Raw genomic sequence first — 21,695 nt, 5'->3', positions numbered from 1 at the left:
ATGTTTAGGGGCACCTCAAACGCCACCCATCTTGCGTCACTTTACGAGAACGGGGGCCCTCGTCAAGTGACACCGCAGATTATTATCTGAAAGAAGCTAATTACTGCGCAGGTGCCCATTTAACAATAATCCAGCTCTTCTTGTCAAATGTAAGTCATTTAACTCATGGTTACAATGGTAAACCAGCACACCAATGACAAATACCACGCAACAAAACACTACATTCTAAGCAGACACATAAAAAAAACGAAATTCATGAAGTTACATTTGTATTTCGAACAAACGGCAAATTTATCAACACATTTTAACACTATTTACTGCACTGCATCATGGGAATTGACCAGCCAATGAGCCACGCTATCTTCATTTTTTCACGTCGTTATTTCGTTCTTCAGTCAGTTTGACAGTATAACCTTCAAATGCATAATGCAACCCTTCTGGCTGCTTCTTTCTCAAGTAGCTTTTTAGTTTTTTCCATTAATACTCCAATTGATCATTATTAGTATAAGAGTATAGGGCTTCAAAATGTTTTGGCAGTAATTAAGGTTACAGCTTCAGTAACAAAAAAAATTTGCAATGCAAAATAGATTTTCCTAGACATGAATAATTAGAATATACAAGATGGATCTAAAGAATGTAACATGTAATGTACTTTAAAAGCATTTTGACTGTTTTTGCTGTATAATAAAAGAAAATGTACATCCTACTCCAGAAGAAATGTATACCATTTTCTGTTTCTAAGCATACTTCTTAAAAGTACATAAAAAGTGAACTATTTTCTAAGCATAGCCTACTTAAAAGTATATCAAAAATGAACTATTTTCTAAGTATACTTCTAAAAATTATATCAAAAGTGTACTATCCATTTTTAGTATACTTTAATATACTTCTTTTTTTGTAAGGGAGGTCCATTACTTTTTTCTCTTTATATGTTTCCAGTACCATTCTACAACATAATCAGAGAACATAATATAGAATTCCATAGCTATTCGGATGACACACAACTGTATCCGCTGAACCCAACGATGCAACAGCCATAAATTCCATTACCAACTGCTTGTCGGCAATAAACAAATGGATGAATGATAACTTTCTTAAATTAAATGAAGACAAAACTAAAGTCCTACTATGTTGCCCCAAATCCAAAAGAGAGATGCTAACTAAGAATAGGAGGTTTAACCCCCTGGCTTAAACCGGAGGTGACAAGTCTCGGTGTAATCCTGGACTCAGATTTGAATTTCAACTCTCACAATAATAAAGTGACCAAAACAGCTTTTTTTCACCTCAGGAATATAGCGAAGGTATGACCATTCATAAACCAAAATGATGCAGAGAAGCTAATTCATACTTTTATATCCAGCCGACTGGAATACTGTAACGCTGGTCTTCCCAAGAAAACCACTGAAAGACTACAGCTCATTCAAAACTCTGCAGCTAGATTATTAACCAAAACTAAAAGGAGAGAACACATCAGTCCTGTCCTTGCTACTTTACACTGGTTCCCTGTTACCTTCAGAATTGACTTTAAGGCCCTTCTCCGCACTTACAAAGCTCTAAATGGCCAAGGACCTAGCTACATTGCTAACTCTCTTATTTAACCACACACCAGCTAGAACACTGCGATCATCAGATGCAGGCCTATTAGAGGTCACCAGAAGCAGTTATAAGAAGATTGGTGATGCGGCCTTTGTCAACTACGCACCAAAACTATGGAACACATTACCCATAAATATTAGGGAGGCAAACACGCTAGACATTTTCAAAAGACAGCTTAAAACCTATCTTTTTACCAAAGCATTTTACTAATTTGATCTTAGAAGGATTTTATACTTTTATTACGTGTATTATTGTTTTTATTGATTTTAATTCCCACAAAGACTGTGCGCTTGTGTTTATGTTGAGTTACATTTTATCTATATTGGGAAACCACAAAGACTGTGGCTCGAGATACCGCAAAGACTGTGGCTCGAGATACCGCAAAGACTGTGGCTCGAAATACCGCAAAGACTGCGGCCTGTGTTCAGAAGGGTTTTATTACTTTTATTACTTGTATTATTGTTTTTATTGATTTTATGTAAAGCACCTTGAGCTGCAATTCTTGGAATGGAATGTGCTATGTAAATAAAGTCTTATTATTATTCTGCTTGGAAAGGTGACAGGTAGATAGTATAGTGCTGTCCCTGTATTACACAGTACCTTTACTCTTCTTGAATCCTGGTATTTTGAGTTTGGATAAGAGTTTGGCAGCCTTCTTCTTAGGACTCTCCAGGCCGGGGCTTGGTTCTTTCTCGGCCGGGATATGGGCAGATCCTTTCACGATTGGCCCTGTGGGGCATTCAACACAATCAGCTCTAAGCGAGCAACATAAGGGCTGATTTCAGAATGTGCATGATGTTCAAGCGTACATCACTTTACTGACTTCAAAGGCTTAATAAAAAAAATTCAACATAAAGATCTGAGATGTTTGAATTGGCTCACCTCCACTCTGAAGGTCCTCCTTACTGGAGGATCTGGTGAAGAGCTTGGTAAGACTGGAGGCTGAAGCCCTCATCTTCTTCCTAAGGGACATGGTCGGTGAGGAAGGACTCATGATTTCCCCCAGAGTAGGCCCCAGCTCGGAGCTGTCTAGCTGGGAGTAGGAATGACCCGTCCATGACTGCCTGCGGAAGATCTTCAGCAGGCCGAGCTTGGGAGACTTCCCCGTAGGCGGTTTGACGTCTAGGGCTGGGGCCGACGCGTGCCTCTGGAGGCCTTCCCTGGAATCCTTCGCTCTTGGTGGTCTCTGCGGGGCACGGAGGGAAGGACTTGGGATGGGACTCACAGACCTGGCAACCAGGTTTTTTCCTGGGTGTTTGGTGGTTCTGGGCGGGACCCGAAGACGGCCACACTTGTAGTTTTGCTCCTCGTCGGTCTCCGAGCCTAGCAGGAGGGAACAGGGAGATGGGCTGATTAGGAGCTCCTCCTGCTCATCATATTTCTCCCTGTCTCCCAGTGTGTGTGGCGATACAGGGTGTCTGTGCCTCAGCTCCTCACAGGAGCCCAGTATGCTGGAGGCCTCCGAGTCCTGGTCCAGCACCAGGGACATCAGGGACGCCTGAGAGCCAGCTAGGTTATCTAACTCCTCCTCTTCCTGCCCTGGCCTGGGCCGGAGTGTTGACTGTTCCAGGCTGGCCCTTGGTTTAATCGGAGCTAAAGCAAGAGACCCTCTTCTCTTGGGCCTTATTGGAGGTACCATCACGGTCTTCTCATCGTCTGTGAAATCCTCTTTTAGACTCTGAGTTTCGTCTTCATCCAAGGGGTCTCGGCGCTTCGGGGAGCCTTGGGAACGTCTTGAGTACTCATCTAGGGACCTGCTCCTCCTGTGCGGTGGAGCGTTGGGGTGGGAGAGGCCCACTCCGCTATCGAAGGAGGAGGACTTCAGCATGCTGGACTGGAGTGAGCCTCTTCTCTGGGTGCGATGGGAGTCCGTCTCTTCCTCCACGTACTCGATGAGGGGCTCGTTGAGACGTCCCGACAGGCTGGATCGCAACGGCTTGCGACCTCTCTCCTGCTTCTTGACCTGGAACTTGTCCCTAAGGGTCATGTGGCGGGCCGACATGGGCGACAGCTGCTGGGAGCTTGTGTAGAAGGTGCTGCGGATGAGGCTGCCCCTTGGGATGCGCCCGCCTTCGCTCCCGGAACCCTCATCACCCTCCGACAGGTAGAGAGATGGGCTGCTGTCTTGGCGAGGCATCTGCTGCAGAGACTGGTCTGACGAGCCGCCCGACTGACGGCTCTCCAATGCGCTCCTCCGCCCGGCCGTTTCTCCGTCTTCTTCCACCTCCCCCATTGTCCCTTCCTCCTCTTCTTCCTCCTCCATCCGGAGTTTGGCGAAGGGCTCCGGGATCCTGGCTCTCTCCATGAGAGGGTCGTAGTCTTCATCCTCCTCCTCTTCCTCCTCGGTGGGGCTGCAGCGCTGGAAGAAGTCCCAGGAGTCGGCCTCGTCATACTCCGAGGAGGAGCCACTGCTCGGGGAGGTGCTGCTGGGGTCCTGGGGCTCCCGCGGGATTGTTATGGAGGCTTCATGGAGAGAAGCATCCAGCAGCTCAGCGATTGGCCTCAGGGTCAGCACGGAGCCCAAGCAGGTGAGAGAGCGCTGGGAAAGGTGGAGTAGTAAAGAGAGGGGGAAGAGGGATTATGGTGTGGTGTGGAAAAGAGGAACAGGATACCTTCTCGAAACATGAAATGGTAGAAAAGAGGGGCTACCTGCCATTTCCTCCTTGATATGAAGACTTTCAGGTTTTTTGTGTTGATTGCATTGGTCTCGTTCTCTCCACAGTTATCCTGCAGGTGTAATCCAAATTGTTGCATTACGTTTTATGACATGCAGGAGTGTAAACACAAATTGGACTGGTGGGTGTGTATATTTACAGATCTCACCTGAAACCATTTATGGCCCAGATATTCAAAAGCAGTCGGACGATTTCTGAGACACATAACAGAACATTTCTAAACACTTTTCTTCAATTATAATTAAAAACAGGATTTTTGACACAGAACCAAAACCGAATATGAGGTTGCCTTACTCTGGGTCTGGCTGCAACCCCTGGCGAAGGAAATCCTGGGCCTGGGGACTCCTGGAGGTGAGGTCGGGGGCGTCCCAGTTCAGAATCCCCTCCCCCACCCTCAGCAACGTGGCACGGTCCGTCTCCCCCACAAACGGGCACCGGCACATCAAACTGCCACGGGCATGACATGTTACACACTCAAAAAATCATCATTGAAATAATTTCTATTGTTTCTTACATATCTGATTAGGATGAACATCAAAACATTGGGAGCCTTGTCCTTTTGTTGTGATATTTGATCATCTAGATTGATACTTACCATAAATATGCCACAACAGCCACAGACCTGACATAAAGAACATATTTCCTCAGTGAAGGGCATAATTTAACAACTTAAGCATTCAGAACTTGGCGGTTGAGCTTGGATTACTCAATGCAGTGTAAAGGAATAGTTTCAGCTCACCAGATATCAGTAGCTGCAGTCACAGGTTCTTGGTGCACAATTTCAGGAGCCACGAACTCTGGGGTACCAAACTTGCTGTATTGGTGTCTGGAGGAGTCCATCTCCTGGCAGAAGCCAAAGTCACAGATCTTGATCTCATCTCTGGGTGGGAAAACGATCAGGATGTTCTCTGGCTGTGTGGACCACAAATGTTCATGTCAGGATAATGCCAGTTCAAATCAGACAGGACTTCGTACTGTTGAGCGTAGCTGTGTGATACTACAGACACTTACTTTGATGTCCAAATGTAGAATATTCATGCTGTGGATGTGACCAACACCTTCCAGTACTTGCTGAATGTACATTTGAACCTTAAGGTGGAAATGTAAAATTTTGGCAACACTACACAAATTGCAACATTAACAAAAACTAAACATAACGTGTAAAATAACTGGTTGCATACTTCTCTCTCGCTGACTGATCCCTTCATCAACAAATGATCCAGGAGACCATAAGGGGAGCAGCTATGGGCAAGGATAAGGAGCAGTCAAGCTGAACAGGAAAGCAAAGCCTCACAATCATATCACGGTTTAACATGGTTATGGATACACTTCTGTGACCAGGACTAGGGTGCGTTGTGTGCAGAAGAAGTCCAGTAGACAGGCCACTCTGGGGTGGGCGAGTCTGGACAGCAGGTCCCTTTCCTGGAAAGCTCTGGTCCGGGTGGAGGTCTTCAAGGGGAGGAATTTAGCAGCAAAACTCTCCCCTGTTCTCCTATGGACTACACGCTTCACCACACCAAATGTACCCCTTCAGAAAACAATGAAAGATAGGACATTTATTGACCACTACTACATTGTTTGTCGAGCTTTGAAGCCCAAAAATGCAATGAAGTGGTATGTGTTTACCTCCCTATTTCCTCATGGACGTCATAGACAGAGTACAGCTTCCTCCTCTTCCCCAGCTCCACCTCCCTGTCCTGAAACTCCAGTTGACCTAAAGATAACCATGACCACTCAGTTACAAGGCTGTCAGATAACCATGACCACTCCATCACCAGGCTGTCAGATAACCACGACCACTCGTCACCAGGCTGTCAGATAACCACGACCACTCGTCACCAGGCTGTAACCATGACCACTCAGTCACCAGGCTGTCAGATAACCATGACCACTCAGTCACCAGACAACCATGACCACTCAAAGAAGATCTGAAAAAGAGCCTTTGTTGCTTTCCCGCTTTGGCTTGGACTACCGTTAAATAAAAATAAAAATAATAAAAATGTAATTTGAATATTTGGCCAATAAACTATAGCCAAACTGAGCCCCAAGCTCTCACCCTCCACCATAGTGAGTTGGGCCTGGCAGGAGGCATGCCCAGACTCGTTGTAGGCAAAGCAGGTGTATATGCCACCATCCTCCCGCTCCGGGCAGAGCACCGTCACCGAGCAACGGGCGCCGCGTTGCGTCAACTCCACACCGTCACTTGCCGACAGCTCCTCCCCATCCTACGGTGAGGAAATGGGCCGTTTGATGAGGACTGAAGGCGTACCTTGTGTAAGAGTGTGCCGATGTAAGGCGCCCCCATCCTACCTTGTACCACTGTATGAGAGGGGTGGGCCGTCCTGTGATTATAGCCGTGAAGGTTGCCAGTTTGCCAGATTCCACACACAGATCCTCCATAGGAACCTGGATGGAGGGAGAGGCTAGAGAAATGGAGAGAGACTCAGAACGTTTTCTTTTTTTTTACATATTGCTTTTGAGAATTTCCTCTTTATTGAAAGATTGTGATAGCATGAGAGGGACATACTGGGGACAGAGAGAGGGGAGGATATGCAGGAAACGGTCTGGGCCGGCATATCAAACCAAGGCCCCTCAGCTTACATGGTACACGCTCTTACCCGCTGAGGCACCCCCAACACCGCTTAGGTATGTTTACCACAGTGTCTCCTCCTGTGTGTCTGATCTCAGCAGCAACAGAAGCCACATGTTGAGTGCTGCATACCTCCGGGCATGTCCTGTGTGGGTTCGGAGAAGGAGAGGTCCTCCTGTTCCTCATGAAGGTGTGTGGGAGACTCGTCCACCTGTTCCAGGCTGTCAGGGCCGGTTTTCTCAGGGCTAGGCTCAGTGCTATGCAGACAACGTTAGGTGACATAGTATACCACATGAAGGTGAATGCTTGGTATATGGACAGTTACTGCACAAACAGAATCTGTATCTAGTTTGTGAACTCACTGTGCTGGGTATCCTGGCGTGAAGAGCATTTTGCAGACAGAGGTGGGGTTGAAGTCTGTCTGAAGCCATTTTTTCACCATGGCAGCGGACCAGCCTTCTGCATCGGCGTCTAGAACAACCATACATACAATTCAATCTCAGTCTTAGGTTGGGCTACTTAAAACAAGCAATTGCTTAGTGTATGTTATTTGTCATATATGACTGTAACTGAAAGAAAGCCTGTTTGCCGGTAAATGAGGCTATATTAACTGTCCACATGAGTGCTTTATAGCTCACACATGAATGGCGTCAAGAGCAAATCATGAGAAAACGCTGTAACCTTACCTTAGGATACCAGGAAGTGAAAAGACGGCTTACCTCGGAGGGACCTCCCACAGTTTGTTAACACTTCCATGAACAGGGCATGGACATAAAGGAGGACTGGCACCCAGCACATGACCATCTTGGATGGGTAGGAGTGGAGAGTTAGCAGGACATGCGTTGGTGGAAGGAGAGAGAGAGAGTAGGAGATGCCACCACTGCACATGCATGCACTGGGTCCGTGTTACAGTGACCCCTCCACCTCCCTCCCGGGTGACACTGGCATGGAGAAGACATCGTGCTCTGTGGCCATGGAGGACGAGGGATGGAGTGGAGGGAGGTTACGGTGAATGGATCGACTCACATGATCAAAACCTGTGTCCCAAAAGCCTTCAAAACTACCAGGGGTAGACAAGCAGACTCATAGCTCATGAATGCTATATGGGTTTGTGGGAAATCAATACCGTACCCTGTATTTTGTCAAATGTGATTGTGTTGCACAAATACCTGAATATTACTAAACTGAACACAAATATTATACCGGCCCTCCAATTGAACCCATGTGAGCTATGACCCATTGTTTTTCCTGTGCGTACTTTTGGGCATCCACCATGATCACAAAGAGGGAAATGGATAGGCTTTTCCAATCTGACTCTGCTCTAGAAATTGGAAACATGATGAAAAGCACACAAAAAACATCAATTACAATACCAGTATCAATGCCTTTTCTTAATATGAATACATACAAGAATGAAGGAAGAGGGGTCTATGTTGACTGCTAGGTGACAGGAAGGTCGTTGATGTCAGGAATGTGTGGAATGTTATGGTAATAGATGGAAACATGGGAATGAGATCAACTAAACTGTATGAGCTCAAGTCAAAGGAAAATAATGTTGAAGTGAAGTTGTGAAGTGGTTTGTGCGGTAAGTGATGTAAAAACGAAGTGAAGTAAAACAAGGGAATGACCATGGCATGTGCTTTTCTAAACCCTCCTCAATACACCAAAACCTTGTGCTGCATCTGGTTGCTCTGAGACACCTGACACGGTAATTTAATGGTGCTCGCTGCTGACGCTAGCATGTCTAGGTTGTTTCATCCCAAAATAAAAAATAAAAAATAATATCCTACAGTACATGATCATAATGGCAAGTGTCTCCACGACATCCTTAGGACCAATACATAGTCCATTCATCAGAGAAGGATATTTACCTTGATTGGCTGAGACTCTCCTACCTTTGGGGGATTGGTCCGTCTCATCGTTGATTGATGGTGTGAAGGGAGTGCACAGGTCTGCTGTACACTTGACACAGCCAAGATCATTCCACAGCTAGAACACGACAGAATCACACTAGCTACTTAAAATACAGGAACATATTACGGGCTCGCTATGATAAAGTAAACAAAGTAAAATAAGGACTTACAAGACGTACAAATTCACTTTCTGATTTTTTTTGCTGCATTTCAAGAGAGCATTACAACTTTACGTGAACCATACAAATGGAGAATCATTGACTGCGTGACTGCTGTGTAAAGCCTCAGACAACATAGATACTACCCGACTTTACCATGCACTCGTAGAAGCCGAGGTCTGCCTCGACAGGGTTTAGGATGGTAAAAGTCAGGATTCCACTGCGAGCATCACTCTGCATGAGGTACTTCTTCTGGTCAACCAGCTCTTTGCCTTCTTTCAACCACCTGCCCAAACACATTCCCCACAGAGAACCAACTCTATAAGACACTCCAAACAACAGCATGGGTTGACTTATATATAACAAAATGTTATACAGTGTAAATATCTTCTAACCTAAAGGTGTCTGTGAATTAACGCTGGAAAAATGGAACAGTAGCAGAGTCCAGAAGAGTGTGAGTATACACGCTACCTAATGTTTGGTAGAGGTGTGGTCGTTGTGGAGCAGGTGAACTGGATGTCTTCACCCTCCAGGAGACAGGCACTCTGTATCCTGGTGACAAACCTGGGAGGCCCTGTAGATGACAGTTTATAGATGCAAGTGTACTCCAGGTGAATTGGTAAACTCACTACTCCTCAGTATAAGTGCAGTCCACCCGTGCCAACAAAAAGATAGTTTTTCAGTGGCATAGCTGGTTAGTAGTCACGTTGGTACCTTTTACACAGGACCGCAAAGCGGGCTGTGTGAAAGCGTCTAGTGTATAATGGAATAGTGGCGTGGCCCATCTTTGGTTCTGTGTTCCTGTGTCTTGTAGCTCACTCACCCTCCACCATGACTGTGGCCAGCGTGCTGGCACGGCCCAGGGAACTGGAGGCACGGCAGACGTACTGGCCTGAGTCGTCTAGGATCACGCCATCCAGGATGAGACAGCAGGAGCCGCCTCGGTCAGTGCTGAGGATGTGATGTGAATCATCCTCCAGAGCCACACCGTCTGAGGAACCAAGCAGGGTTGCATCCTTTATTCTAGTTCTTATCTGAGCATTGTGTTTTCAGCTGTACCAAAAGACATGCTACGCTACTGTAAGAGAATTAAATATTCAAGGCTTCTTTTACCTTTCAACCAGCTGACCACTGGTTTGGGATTCCCAGTAGCCTTGCAGGTCAGTTTAATAGTTTGACTGAGTTTTGCGGTGAGGTCAAACAGATGCACTTCAAACTCAGGTGGACCTATTCACACACAGATGCAGACAAAAATGTTAAACACACTGTAGCCAGAGAGCGAGACACAGAGAGAGTGAAAGAGAGAGACAGAGAGAAAGAAAGAGAGAAAGAGAGAGAAAGGACAAGACAGGGAACAGAGAAACACACTCACTGCAGGAGGGCTGTCTGGAGCGTAGCTGCAGCTCTCTGAAGTCTTTGAGCCAGGAGAGCTTGAGCGGGGCCGAGCGGCCCTGCAGCGTGTACTTTCTGACTGAGCCTCTGTGCTCGTGCCACAAGCCCCATAACCTCTCATCTCGCTCCACCATCTCCTTCACTTCCACATCATTCAGCTAGGGGCACAGATAGAGTGCAGGGAGAGGGAGACTAAGTAAAACAATTAGTAAAAAAGTTTGGCCCTTCGAATAATTTGTATTTATTTTTGTAATTAGGTTTTCATCAGCCTGAGAACTCCCATTTACTTCACGTTCCTTATTTACCTTCATTTTGTTCTTAAAGGCATAGGTGTCTGTGTTCATGCTGGCATCCCTCCTTGGCTTACACAAGATGACACAGTCCTTGAAGAGGAACACTTGTCTCTGGTGCCCCCTGGAGGGTGTTTTAACCTCCGGCAACTCCTCCCACACGGTGAATGCACCCTAGCAAAACAATATTTAATCACTTCAAATCAACAACAAATCCCATTCAAATCAGGGACTGTAGCAGCTCACGGCGTGAGACTCACGCATTTCTCACGCTATCACGCAACACCTTGTATTTCTCATGCTGAGAAGGGATAACTTGTCCCGTCATATACAATTAATGGCAGGCCAAGTTGGGAGCCCTGGTCTCCAGGACTTTTGTACCTAAATGTTGACATGTATGGTAATCTCACGCCAAACTTTTGATAAAACTTGAGAGCCCTGCTGTAGTGTGTGGTAGTGAATGTAGAATCTCAAATTCAGTCTAAATTGCAGGTCTATTCCACTGCATATAGTAAAGTTATATACAGTAGGTCAGTAGAGGATGGTAGGGTTATATACTACTGCATATAGTAAGGTTATATACACTAGGCCAGTAGAGGATGCTAGGGTTATATACTACTGCATATAGTAAGATTATATACAGTAGGCCAATAGAGGATAGTAGGGTTATATACAGTGGATCAGTAGAGGATAGTAGAGTTATATACTACTGCATAGTATGGTTATATACAGTAGGCCAGTAGAGGACAGAGACATATTATGTGCCGTTTGCAGTTGGTGTGTTACCTGTCGGAGGGGCTCTCCCAGGGCAGAGAGAGGAGCAGGGTAGCTCTCTATGAGGGAGACCTGGTGCACGTTGTCAGACCTCCAGGGCAGACAGGACACCATGGAGAAGGCATCCTCCAGCAGACCACAGCTCTTTCCAGTCTTAGCCTTGTTCTTGATCAACTCCTGTCCACAGGTATCCAGACAATCAGCCCCCATTTGTCAGAAAGAACTGTCCCATAAATACTTATTTGCCTTCACAAGTATTTAATTGATCCCTAGTTATTTAACCATAACCCTTTGTATATTCTTTGATGCTGTATACAATATATATATATATAATTATTTTTTATTTGATGCTACTGCGCAGATGTTGCTTGGCTGGTCACAAGAATATCACTGTCCTGATGATGCTATGCTATTTGGTGCATGTGACAAATAAACCAGTTTGACTGTGATTTTGAAAGGTGAGGGTTAGGCTTATTAGCATAGACAATGTTGACAAAGCAAAAGAGAATATTGTACCACAGACATTTTTGAATTAGATTTTTCTCCTCTATTCTGAGTATTAAAGGGGTAATTTACTGATTTTATAGGGTATTTCACACTGTTCCTTAAGGTCTCTGAATAGGGTATGTAACATTGGTTGGGCTGAAAATGGCCCGGGTGCTGCTGTTTTATGCGCCTTAATGCGAGTGAAATAGCCCTGTAATAAAACGAGAGGTTTTCTCCCTGATTGGTTGATTTACAACGAGTGAAGCTACGGAGCAAAGAAGCAACACGGCCAAAAGCACTCACTGAAATATCTTGAAATCTAAACGTACAAATAAATCTATTGTGTCTACACAACATTGTTTTCAACAGATTGACTAGATATCATTTGAAATGATAACGTTAGTTGTTTCCACTTCTGTTGTCGAAGCAAATGGGATCGACTTAGGTGGGTAACGTCACAGCTTAGCAACCAAACTATCGTGATTCAACTCAGTTTCAGTTAGCTATCTTGCTAACTAATAAAAAATAACCTGACAAAGACCTAGACAAACGTGCATCGTGAATTGTAGATTTATATGACAACACAGGTTATTTATTAGAATGAAACACAGTCAGGAACATGAAATAACGCGTTAGCCCCATTGATCGAGCTAATTTGTAATTGAGAGTCAAACTGCACAGGGATCTTCTCAAAGACAAACATCACAGCCCGTCGAGTGTTTGGTTCCTTGAGAAGACTGTGAAAAGTGTCAGCATTCCCTGTACAGCCTGGAACACTGCATTTACGACCATAGTCCATTTTCAATATCCTTGAAAAACTTTCTTCTTTGTAATTCCGTGGAAGTACACAGAGCAGCGCACAGTACATTTTGGGGCGTGACAAAGGTACAGACCAGTGATTTTTTGAAACCGCTCGTTTTACAGCAGCAGTTTGAAATTGTGAGATTTAGATAGGAAAAAGGTGTCAATGGACTTTGAGATTCACTGTATGTCCATTTTACCCACCGATCTGTCGTTATTCAACTATGACAAGGTAAACTCGGTTTTGCAGTCAATGACCCCTTTAAGGTAAGCTTTGCTCCAATATTTGCTCCAAGATCACCATAAACAATATAGTTCCCAGTAAATAACCCACAATAACTAAGATCAGCCTATGGTCATCTGATCGTCTACAGTAAAGGTGTGTACTTCACTGAGAAATTGAATCAGATGGGATCACGTGTCCAATCAGAAAGCCTGATACAGGACATACTGGATTTATGTTGTCATGAGCATCTGTGTTTAGGTGTAAACTGACCTTGAGTAAAGCATGATAGGTCTGAATCCTCTCCACTGGTCTTTGTAGGAATGTGACAACATCCTCCACCCCCACAGTGTTTTGCTGATCAAAAATGATGAATGCAATTGATTATTGAAAGATTATTCCTGTGCCAATTTGCGCTACAGCTTCAGGTTCACATAAGCTTAACTTATTTCAAGGGAATGTTTATTTACCTTGAAGTATTGCTGGAAAGGTTTGTCGGTAACACAGGCCTCAGCTTGTGTCTGGCCAGCCATGTACTGGAGGTACTTCTCAAATTGCTCAGCGTGCTTGATCAGGTGCATGGCCACATCATCATCTGTGAAGCACTCACCCAGACTGGGTAACAGACATCTGGAGTACCGGGTCAGACAAAGAGAACAATTGTTTCTACAGTAAGTTCCAACTGACAATACAATCAGGTAAAATGAACATGACCATTTTAAGTGGCGAGAGTCTTGATAGTGTATTCTGTTTTTGAATGGGCTTCCAATAACTGGTAGCACAGTAATGACTCCTGTGTTTCTCACCTATCATGCAGAGTAACAATGTCTTTAATGTTGCGGAACACAACGTCTTTTTGTTTGAGAACATCGAGGGGGACTTGAGAGCCGGTCTCTAGGTTGTGTAGGTGGCGAGACATGAACTTCTTCATCTCCTTCACAAACTCCTTCTCTCCATCAATGAGACCTTGAATCAATTGGCTGAGGGCAAAGAGAAACAGTTTTTTTAATCATAAATATAATTGAAATGAAGCTCCAATTCGGCATCATTGACGGGAGACTACTGAAAGACACACCTGACTGTCTTCCTGTATACCTCTCCAGAATAACCAGTTCCATCCATATCCTGAACAGGAGGCCTTGGTGGTGGGAACATCTCCTAAACAAAGTTCATACATTACACAACACAAAGCCACACATCAGCACCTTGTGTCTTTCTTCGTCACCCCATTTTAAACGCATACGCACAACCTGGTTACAGAATACCTTCATTTTCTTCTCCAGGTATGCGGGGGAGATCCATTCCTGACGCGAGGTAGTAGTCTTGGTGGGCTTGGTCCGCACCAGCCACCTGTCAGGATGGACTGAGTCCAGAACCTCCACGTACTGGCCTTCCTTCAGCACCACGCTCTCCTTACTGCCTCCGACTGGGCTGCAGTTGGCACGAGCCACGTAGATATCATACATCTACAGAAAAAAATACAGCTTTCTTTGTTTAACTGTACTGTATCCACCCACATACAGCACAGTATGAACTGAAAGTCGAGAAAAAATAGTTAAAGGGTTGTCGCTGCTAGACGCGCTACTTTACCTCTGCTCGATCCTCATCTCCGTCTGACTCAGACCCAGAGCAGGTGAGGGCTGTAGGGGTGTGGGCACGGAGGTGTTTGGGGGACGGAGTCTTCAATCTGGTGTCCAGAGCACCTAAAGCACATTCAGATAAAGATGGACGATAAGTTAGGGTTTATACATGGTTTGTGGGACTATAGAGGGCAACTGTAGTGAGCAAGTGTATTCTCCATGGGTTCCATGTTTTTTTAATGTCATCCCAGATTCACAGCATGGCCTTATGGTGACAGAGAATGACTGACCTTTGACTTTTAAATGCCTTTTGGGAGGTTGAGGTGGAGAACTAAGTTGCTTATCCTCTTCATCCTCTTTCTTCATAACTTCCCTGTGGTGAAATGTTTTTGCATGAGATTTTGCATCAGTTTCAATAAGAAGAAATTATAAAAGAGAAGACGCTGTCTGAGGGTATGTATAATGTTTTGCTGTCTCACCGAGTTAGAGTAACTTTGGGACTGGTGTCAAAAGGCTCAATAACATCTGGAGCGGTGTCATAGTCAGAGGGACTGGACACTGGAGAGCAGAGATAAGATTGATTAAGAAAAACTGACATTTTTGCTACAGGTGTAGCATACTTGTATTAACAGTAAATATCAAATTATTTCTCACTTACTGGAGCTGATGGCAATAAGAGAAGCCCTTCTTCTCTCCTGCAGGCTCATACTGGCGTCCTCCTCAGTCAGGCTATAGGCCTGCCACAGTGAGAGGCCCTCACTCTCCACAGAACCCATAGTCTCGTTCTCCGAGGTTGACACCTGGAGTTGGGGAAGAGGCTGAGGCTGGGGCTGGGGTTGGGGTTGGGGTTGAGTTTGAGGTTGAAGTTTGGGTTGGGGCTGAGGCTGAGGCTGGGGCTGGGGCTGGAACTGGGTAGGCTTCAGTGCAGTGATGACAGCCAGAGGTGGATGCAGAGGCTTCTGGGTGGTGGGAACAGGATGCTGAACCTCCCCAACTGTCACATTCCCATTATATGAAGTTACACCAAACTTGTTGACCAACTCACATGTATACACACCGGTGTCTTGGGCTGTGAGGTTTGAGATCACCAATGAGCAAACTCCATCTTCCGACATGCTAATGGTGTACCATTTGCTGTTTTTTATTTTCTGGCCATCCTTCAGCCAATGTACCGATGTGGGCTTACCTTCTACAATACACTTTAGGTTAATGGTACCTTTAACTTCTGCACTCTGGTTTTTGAACGCCTCCTTGAATGTGGGTCGCATGTCTTTTCGCGTCTTGTAGCCTTTAAAAGCAGCCTGAATCTTAATTGCAGCCTCCAGCATCTCAGGCTCGTCCTCCACACTGATGTCCATGTCTTGGGTGTGCTCCGCAGCTTGTTGGATCTCCTGGCGCTCCTCGCAGGGTGCAAGGTTGGAGAGAGACAAAACTTCAGCAATTGGAGATACTTGCTGGCTTCTTTTCTTGTTCCCAACTAACTGAGTAAATAATTCAGAGGAGGGCTCTCCCTCTGAGACAGAGAGATGGGGAGTGTCCTCCTCCGATTTAGGTTGCTGCTTCTCTGCTTTTGTGGAGCTGATTGGCTGTTCCTCCTTCTCCCTGATGACAGGCTCCTTCCCTATTGGCTCTGCTGGCTGTTTCGCGGTCTGATTCTTATGTTTCTGATCCGATTCAGACTCTTTCATCGTAGGCTTCCATGGCTGGCTCTCCTCTCTTTCCGACACAGATAGCAAAGTTTTTTTCACTTCAGGTCCTGTTTGTTTAGTTGACGTTGGGGGTTTTAATGGAAGATTCTCTTTCTGGTCTACTGCTGTATTATCGATGGCAGTTTGTAGTGCCTGTTTTTCGTTCTCATCCTTCTCTATCTTCTTCATCCTGTCCTTAAATGGCTGCGTCTCCCCACTTTCCATGTTAGAAAGCACTGGTTCTTTAGCTTCAGATCCCCTCCGTTTGGTCCTTGCAGGTGGTTTCAATAGCTGTTTCTCTCTTTGGTTTTCTTCAAAAGTATCTGCCACAGTTGGTGATAGCTGGTTTGACCCACTGTCTACAGACGCCTTCCGTTTAGTCCTTACTGGGGGTTTCAATGTCGAATTCTCCTTTTGGCCCTCTTCCGCGTCCTTTGTTTCAACCTGCAGGGGCTGTTGCTGCACAGATGTCACAGGGGCTTTTTCCTCTTGGTCTATATCACTCTCTTTTTTTCTTGACATGGCTGACAGATTCACATTTCGACCTGCTTCTGTCTCTCGGCCGGCATACTTTGCCGGTTTCACCTTCGAGTCCACTTCAATCTCTGGCTCCGACGATTTTGTGGGCCGCTTCACCTTTTGGTCGATTTCCATTTCTTTCTCCGTGGCTGGTTCGTTCACACGCTCTGGGCTATGCTTCAAGTCTTCCTCTGAGTCTACAGTGGCTGCCCTGGTCATCGTGGCTCGTTTCTTAGGCTCAGCTACAGAGGGTAGGTCTCTCTGCTGGTCAACTGTGTGAGGGGGGAGCTTTGCTTTCACAGGTGACACTGTCTGGGAAGGCTTCTCTGGCACATGCAACGCTGAGAAAAACAGGAAGACACGTCAATGGCTTGTTTAGGTATATGGCAAGCCTTAAAACAAGTCCACTGAAATGGTTGATTGACAAGGGTTGATTAACAAACTTTCATTATCCCCAAAACAGAAAATTCGTTTTTTAACTTGAAAAAGTTCAGGAATTCTTTTCTAGAAAACGATAAAAAATGGAAGGGCATGGTTTTAGCTACAGTACTATACAGACACACAAAAACAGACACAAACACACACCCTTGACTTCCACGGAGGCCGTGGTCTCCACCCCCCCTGCCAGACAGGTGTAGCTGCCACTGTCGTCCATGGTGAGATGGTGGACGTGGAGCTGGAACACTCCTCCATCCTGCTTCATCTCATACTTCCTGCTGGCCTTCAGAGGTAGTCTACCCTTCCTCCACTGCACTGGGATCCCCGGCTTGGACAGCTCACAATGCAGGAAGGCTGTGCCCCCCTCCTCAGCCTCGACACTCTGCAGCTGCTCCTGGAACCATGGAGGCAGCTCTGGGGAGGAGGAGTGGACACAACATCATTATACATAGAAAAATATTTTGTTGAATATGTGTAGTTATTGCTCAATAAAAGTGTCAATCATTTAACTGTAGTCGGCAACATTTTACATTCCGTTTACATTAACTATCACATAGCTACATAGCAATATCTATTGTAAAAACATTGTAGGGATATAGGAATTGCAGTGTAAATAAATGGTGTGAATTAGTGTAGGTTATTACAAAAGTGTAAAAATGCACAGTATGGGGATGGGTGTGAGGGGTGAGTAGATGTTGTAAAGGCACAATTTAAGGTTGTGATACCAAAACAAGATCAATGTTAAGATCCACATAGCCCTGGAAAGACCTACCTCCCCCATACCAAGATTCACTTTTGCAATAACGTGAACCGCTAAATCGTAATGAAGACCTACTTAGCAGTTATTTTGTAACCATAATGTTGCTACTATAGGTATTGCTATGTAGTTACATGGAAGTTAATGTAACATTAACATAACGTGTTGTCCTGTCATCTTTTCTACAGAAAGGGAGGGAAGTGAAGATCATTTTAAGTATCAAAAGTACATTTAGTTGATAAATAAACTTTCAATGACCCTCCAAAATATTTAATAATATACGAGTTCATGAGGTGTTTTTTTGAAAACTATAAAAAATGGAAGGCCATGGTTTTAGCTACAGTACTATACAGACACACACACACACACACACACACAAACAGACACAAACACACACCCTTGACTTGCACGGAGGCCGTGGTCTCCACCCCCCCTGCCAGACAGGTGTAGCTGCCACTGTCGTCCATGGTGAGATGGTGGACGTGGAGCTGGAACACTCCTCCATCCTGCTTCATCTCATACTTCCTGCTGGCCTTCAGAGGTAGTCTATCCTTCTTCCACTGCACTGGGATCCCCGGCTTGGACAGCTCACAGTGCAGGAAGGCTGTGCCCCCCTCCTCAGCCTCGACACTCTGCAGCTGCTCCTGGAACCATGGAGGCAGCTCTGGGGAGGAGGAGTGGACACAACATCATTAAACGTCAGAAAATATTTGGTTGATTATGAATTGTTTTTGCTCAATAAAAGTGTCAATCATTTTTAACTGTTGTCGCCTACACTTTACATTTAGCTTACATTAACTACCACATAGCTAAATAGCAATACCTATAGTGAAAACAAAGTAATTATATGGGAGTTGCAATGTAAATGAGTGGTGTTAAGTGTTAGCATTATAGATTTTTACTCAAATGTAAGAAGGCATGGTATGGGGGAGGGGCATAAGGGCTAAGGGGATGTTGTAAAGGGTCACTTAAAAAGGTGACAAGATCAAAGTCAACACTTACCCTTGAAAAGACCAACCTTTCCCATACCAAGTTTCACTTGGGAAATAACTAATACCACTAAACCGTAATGAAGTGTACCTACTTCGCAGTTCCTATGTACTTATAATGTTGTCACAATAGATATTGCTATGAAGTTATTTGGAAGTTAATGTAACCTTAATGTAAAGAGTTGCCCTGTAGTCTTCTTTATATAGAAGGGGGGGAAGTGAATATTGTTGATTAATAAACTTTCAATGCCCCCCCCTCAAAAAATATGAAATTATATACAAGTTCTGGTGATCATTTCTAGGAAACTATCAAAAATGGAAGGCCATGGTTTTAGCTACAGTACTATACAGTCACACACACACACACAAACAGACACAAACACACACCCTTGACTTGCACGGAGGCCGTGGTCTCCACCCCCCCTGCCAGACAGGTGTAGCTGCCACTGTCGTCCATGGTGAGATGGTGGATGTGGAGCTGGAACACTCCTCCATCCTGCTTCATCTCATACTTCCTGCTGGCCTTCAGAGGTAGTCTATTCCTACTCCACTGCACTGGGATCCCCGGCTTGGACAGCTCACAGTACAGGAAGGCTGTGCCCCCCTCCTCAGCCTCGACACTCTGCAGCTGCTCCTGGAACCAGGGAGACAGCTCTGGGGAGGAGGAGTGGACACAACATCATTATACATAGAAAAATATTCTGTTGAATATGTGTAGTTATTGCTCAATAAAAGTGTCAATCATTTAACTAGTCGGCAACACATTACATTACGTTTACAATAACTATCACATAGCTACATAGCAATATCTATTGTAAAAACATTGTAGGGATATAGGAATTGCAGTGTAAATAAATGGTGTGAATTAGTGTAGGTTATTACAAAAGTGTAAAAATGCACAGTATAGGGATGGGTGTGAGGGTGAGTAGATGTTGTAAAGGCACAGTTTAAGGTTGTGATACCAAAACAAGATCAATGTTAACATCCACATAGCCCTGGAAAGACCTACCTCCCCCATACCAAGATTCACTTTTGCAACAACTTGTACCACTAAATCATAATGAAGACCTACTTATCAGTTTTTTGTGACCATAATGTTGGTACTATAGATATTGCTATGTATTTACATGAAAGTTAATGTAACATTAACATAACGTGTTGTCCTGTCATATTTTCTACAGAAAGGGAGGGAAGTAAAGATAATTCTAAGTATCAAAAGTACATTTGGTTGATAAATAAACTTTCAATGCCCCCCCCAAAATATGAAATTATATACAAGTTAAGGTGGTCATTTCTAGGAAACTATAAAAAATGGAAGGGTATGGTTTTAGCTACAGTACTATACAGACACACACACATTTAAACACACACAAACACACCCTTGACTTCCACGGAGGCCGTGGTCTCCACCCCCCCTGCCAGACAGGTGTAGCTGCCACTGTCGTCCATGGTGAGATGGTGGATGTGGAGCTGGAACACTCCTCCATCCTGCTTCATCTCATACTTCCTGCTGGCCTTCAGAGGTAGTCTATCCTTCTTCCACTGCACTGGAATCCCCGGCTTGGACAGCTCACAGTGCAGGAAGGCTGTGCCCCCCTCCTCAGCCTCGACACTCTGCAGCTGCTCCTGGAACCATGGAGGCAGCTCTGGGGAGGAGGAGGGGACACAACATCATTAAACGTCAGAAAATATGTGGTTGACTATGAATTGTTTTTGCTCAATAAAAGTGTCAATCGTTTTTAACTGTAGTCGCCTACACTTTACATTTAGCTTACATTAACTACCACATAGCTAAATAGCAATACCTATAGTGAAAACAAAGTAGTTATATGGGAGTTGCAATGTAAATGAGTGGTGTTAAGTGTTAGCATTATAGATTTTTACTCAAATGTAAGAAGGCATGGTATGGGGGAGGGTTGTAAGGGCTAAGTGGATGTTGTAAAGGGTCACTTAAAAAAGTGATAAGATCAAAGTCAACACTTACCTTTGAAAAAAACAACCTTTACCATACCAAGTTTCACTTGGGAAATAACTAATACCACTAAACCGTAATGAAGTGTACCTACTTCGCAGTTCCTATGTACTTATAATGTTGTCACAATAGATATTGCTATGAAGTTATTTGGAAGTTAATGTAACCTTAATGTAAAGAGTTGCCCTGTAGTCTTCTTTATATAGAAAGGTGGGAAGTGAAGATTGTTGATTAATAAACTTTCAATGCCCCCCCCTCAAAAAAATATTCAATTATCTACAAGTTCAGGTGGTCATTTCTAGAAAACTATAAAAAATGGAAGGCCATGGTTTTAGCTACAGTACTATACAGTCACATACACACACACAAACAGACACAAACACACACCCTTGACTTGCACGGAGGCCGTGGTCTCCACCCCCCCTGCCAGACAGGTGTAGCTGCCACTGTCGTCCATGGTGAGATGGTGGATGTGGAGCTGGAACACTCCTCCCTCCTGCTTCATCTCATACTTCCTGCTGGCCTTCAGAGGTAGTCTACCCTTCCTCCACTGCACTGGGATCCCCGGCTTGGACAGCTCACAGTGCAGGAAGGCTGTGCCCCCCTCCTCAGCCTCGACACTCTGCAGCTGCTCCTGGAACCATGGAGGCAGCTCTGGGGAGGAGGAGGGGACACAACATCATTAAACATAAAAAAATGTTTGGTTGAATACGAATAGTTTTTTCTCAATAAAAAGGGTCAATCGTTTTTAATTGTAGTTGGCTACACTTAACATTTAGTTTACATTGACTACCACATAGCTAAATAGCAATACCTATATTGAAAACAAAGTAGTTATATGGGAGTTGCTATAT

The 21,695-nt window shown here is 44.7% G+C and overlaps 1 protein-coding gene across 1 annotated transcript in view; it reads right to left on the bottom strand.

The window, feature by feature from the left end:
• The window catches only part of obscna (obscurin, cytoskeletal calmodulin and titin-interacting RhoGEF a), a 43,732-nt gene that overhangs the window by 5,702 nt on the left and 16,335 nt on the right, over positions 1–21,695 (bottom strand). The window contains exons 31-67 of the mRNA XM_067230424.1: positions 21,229–21,495; positions 20,249–20,515; positions 19,257–19,523; positions 18,278–18,544; positions 17,271–17,537; positions 15,137–17,026; positions 14,958–15,036; positions 14,769–14,851; positions 14,489–14,601; positions 14,164–14,364; positions 13,974–14,056; positions 13,705–13,878; positions 13,369–13,528; positions 13,172–13,255; positions 11,401–11,565; positions 10,630–10,788; positions 10,305–10,482; positions 10,046–10,159; positions 9,756–9,923; positions 9,404–9,506; positions 9,089–9,218; positions 8,757–8,850; positions 7,224–7,332; positions 6,994–7,118; positions 6,582–6,694; positions 6,328–6,496; positions 5,898–5,985; positions 5,599–5,799; positions 5,453–5,513; positions 5,283–5,360; positions 5,011–5,183; positions 4,867–4,893; positions 4,566–4,718; positions 4,420–4,465; positions 4,246–4,323; positions 2,479–4,135; positions 2,197–2,325 (exon numbers count right to left, since the gene is read on the bottom strand). Coding sequence (XP_067086525.1) covers positions 2,197–2,325; positions 2,479–4,135; positions 4,246–4,323; positions 4,420–4,465; positions 4,566–4,718; positions 4,867–4,893; positions 5,011–5,183; positions 5,283–5,360; positions 5,453–5,513; positions 5,599–5,799; positions 5,898–5,985; positions 6,328–6,496; positions 6,582–6,694; positions 6,994–7,118; positions 7,224–7,332; positions 8,757–8,850; positions 9,089–9,218; positions 9,404–9,506; positions 9,756–9,923; positions 10,046–10,159; positions 10,305–10,482; positions 10,630–10,788; positions 11,401–11,565; positions 13,172–13,255; positions 13,369–13,528; positions 13,705–13,878; positions 13,974–14,056; positions 14,164–14,364; positions 14,489–14,601; positions 14,769–14,851; positions 14,958–15,036; positions 15,137–17,026; positions 17,271–17,537; positions 18,278–18,544; positions 19,257–19,523; positions 20,249–20,515; positions 21,229–21,495 — 8,520 coding nt within the window. The remainder of the gene's footprint in view (positions 1–2,196; positions 2,326–2,478; positions 4,136–4,245; positions 4,324–4,419; positions 4,466–4,565; positions 4,719–4,866; positions 4,894–5,010; positions 5,184–5,282; positions 5,361–5,452; positions 5,514–5,598; positions 5,800–5,897; positions 5,986–6,327; positions 6,497–6,581; positions 6,695–6,993; positions 7,119–7,223; positions 7,333–8,756; positions 8,851–9,088; positions 9,219–9,403; positions 9,507–9,755; positions 9,924–10,045; positions 10,160–10,304; positions 10,483–10,629; positions 10,789–11,400; positions 11,566–13,171; positions 13,256–13,368; positions 13,529–13,704; positions 13,879–13,973; positions 14,057–14,163; positions 14,365–14,488; positions 14,602–14,768; positions 14,852–14,957; positions 15,037–15,136; positions 17,027–17,270; positions 17,538–18,277; positions 18,545–19,256; positions 19,524–20,248; positions 20,516–21,228; positions 21,496–21,695) is intronic.

The sequence above is a fragment of the Osmerus mordax genome, chromosome 27, assembly GCF_038355195.1.
Source record: "Osmerus mordax isolate fOsmMor3 chromosome 27, fOsmMor3.pri, whole genome shotgun sequence".
NCBI lineage: Eukaryota > Metazoa > Chordata > Actinopteri > Osmeriformes > Osmeridae > Osmerus > Osmerus mordax.
This window is presented reverse-complemented; position numbering and strand designations above follow the sequence as displayed.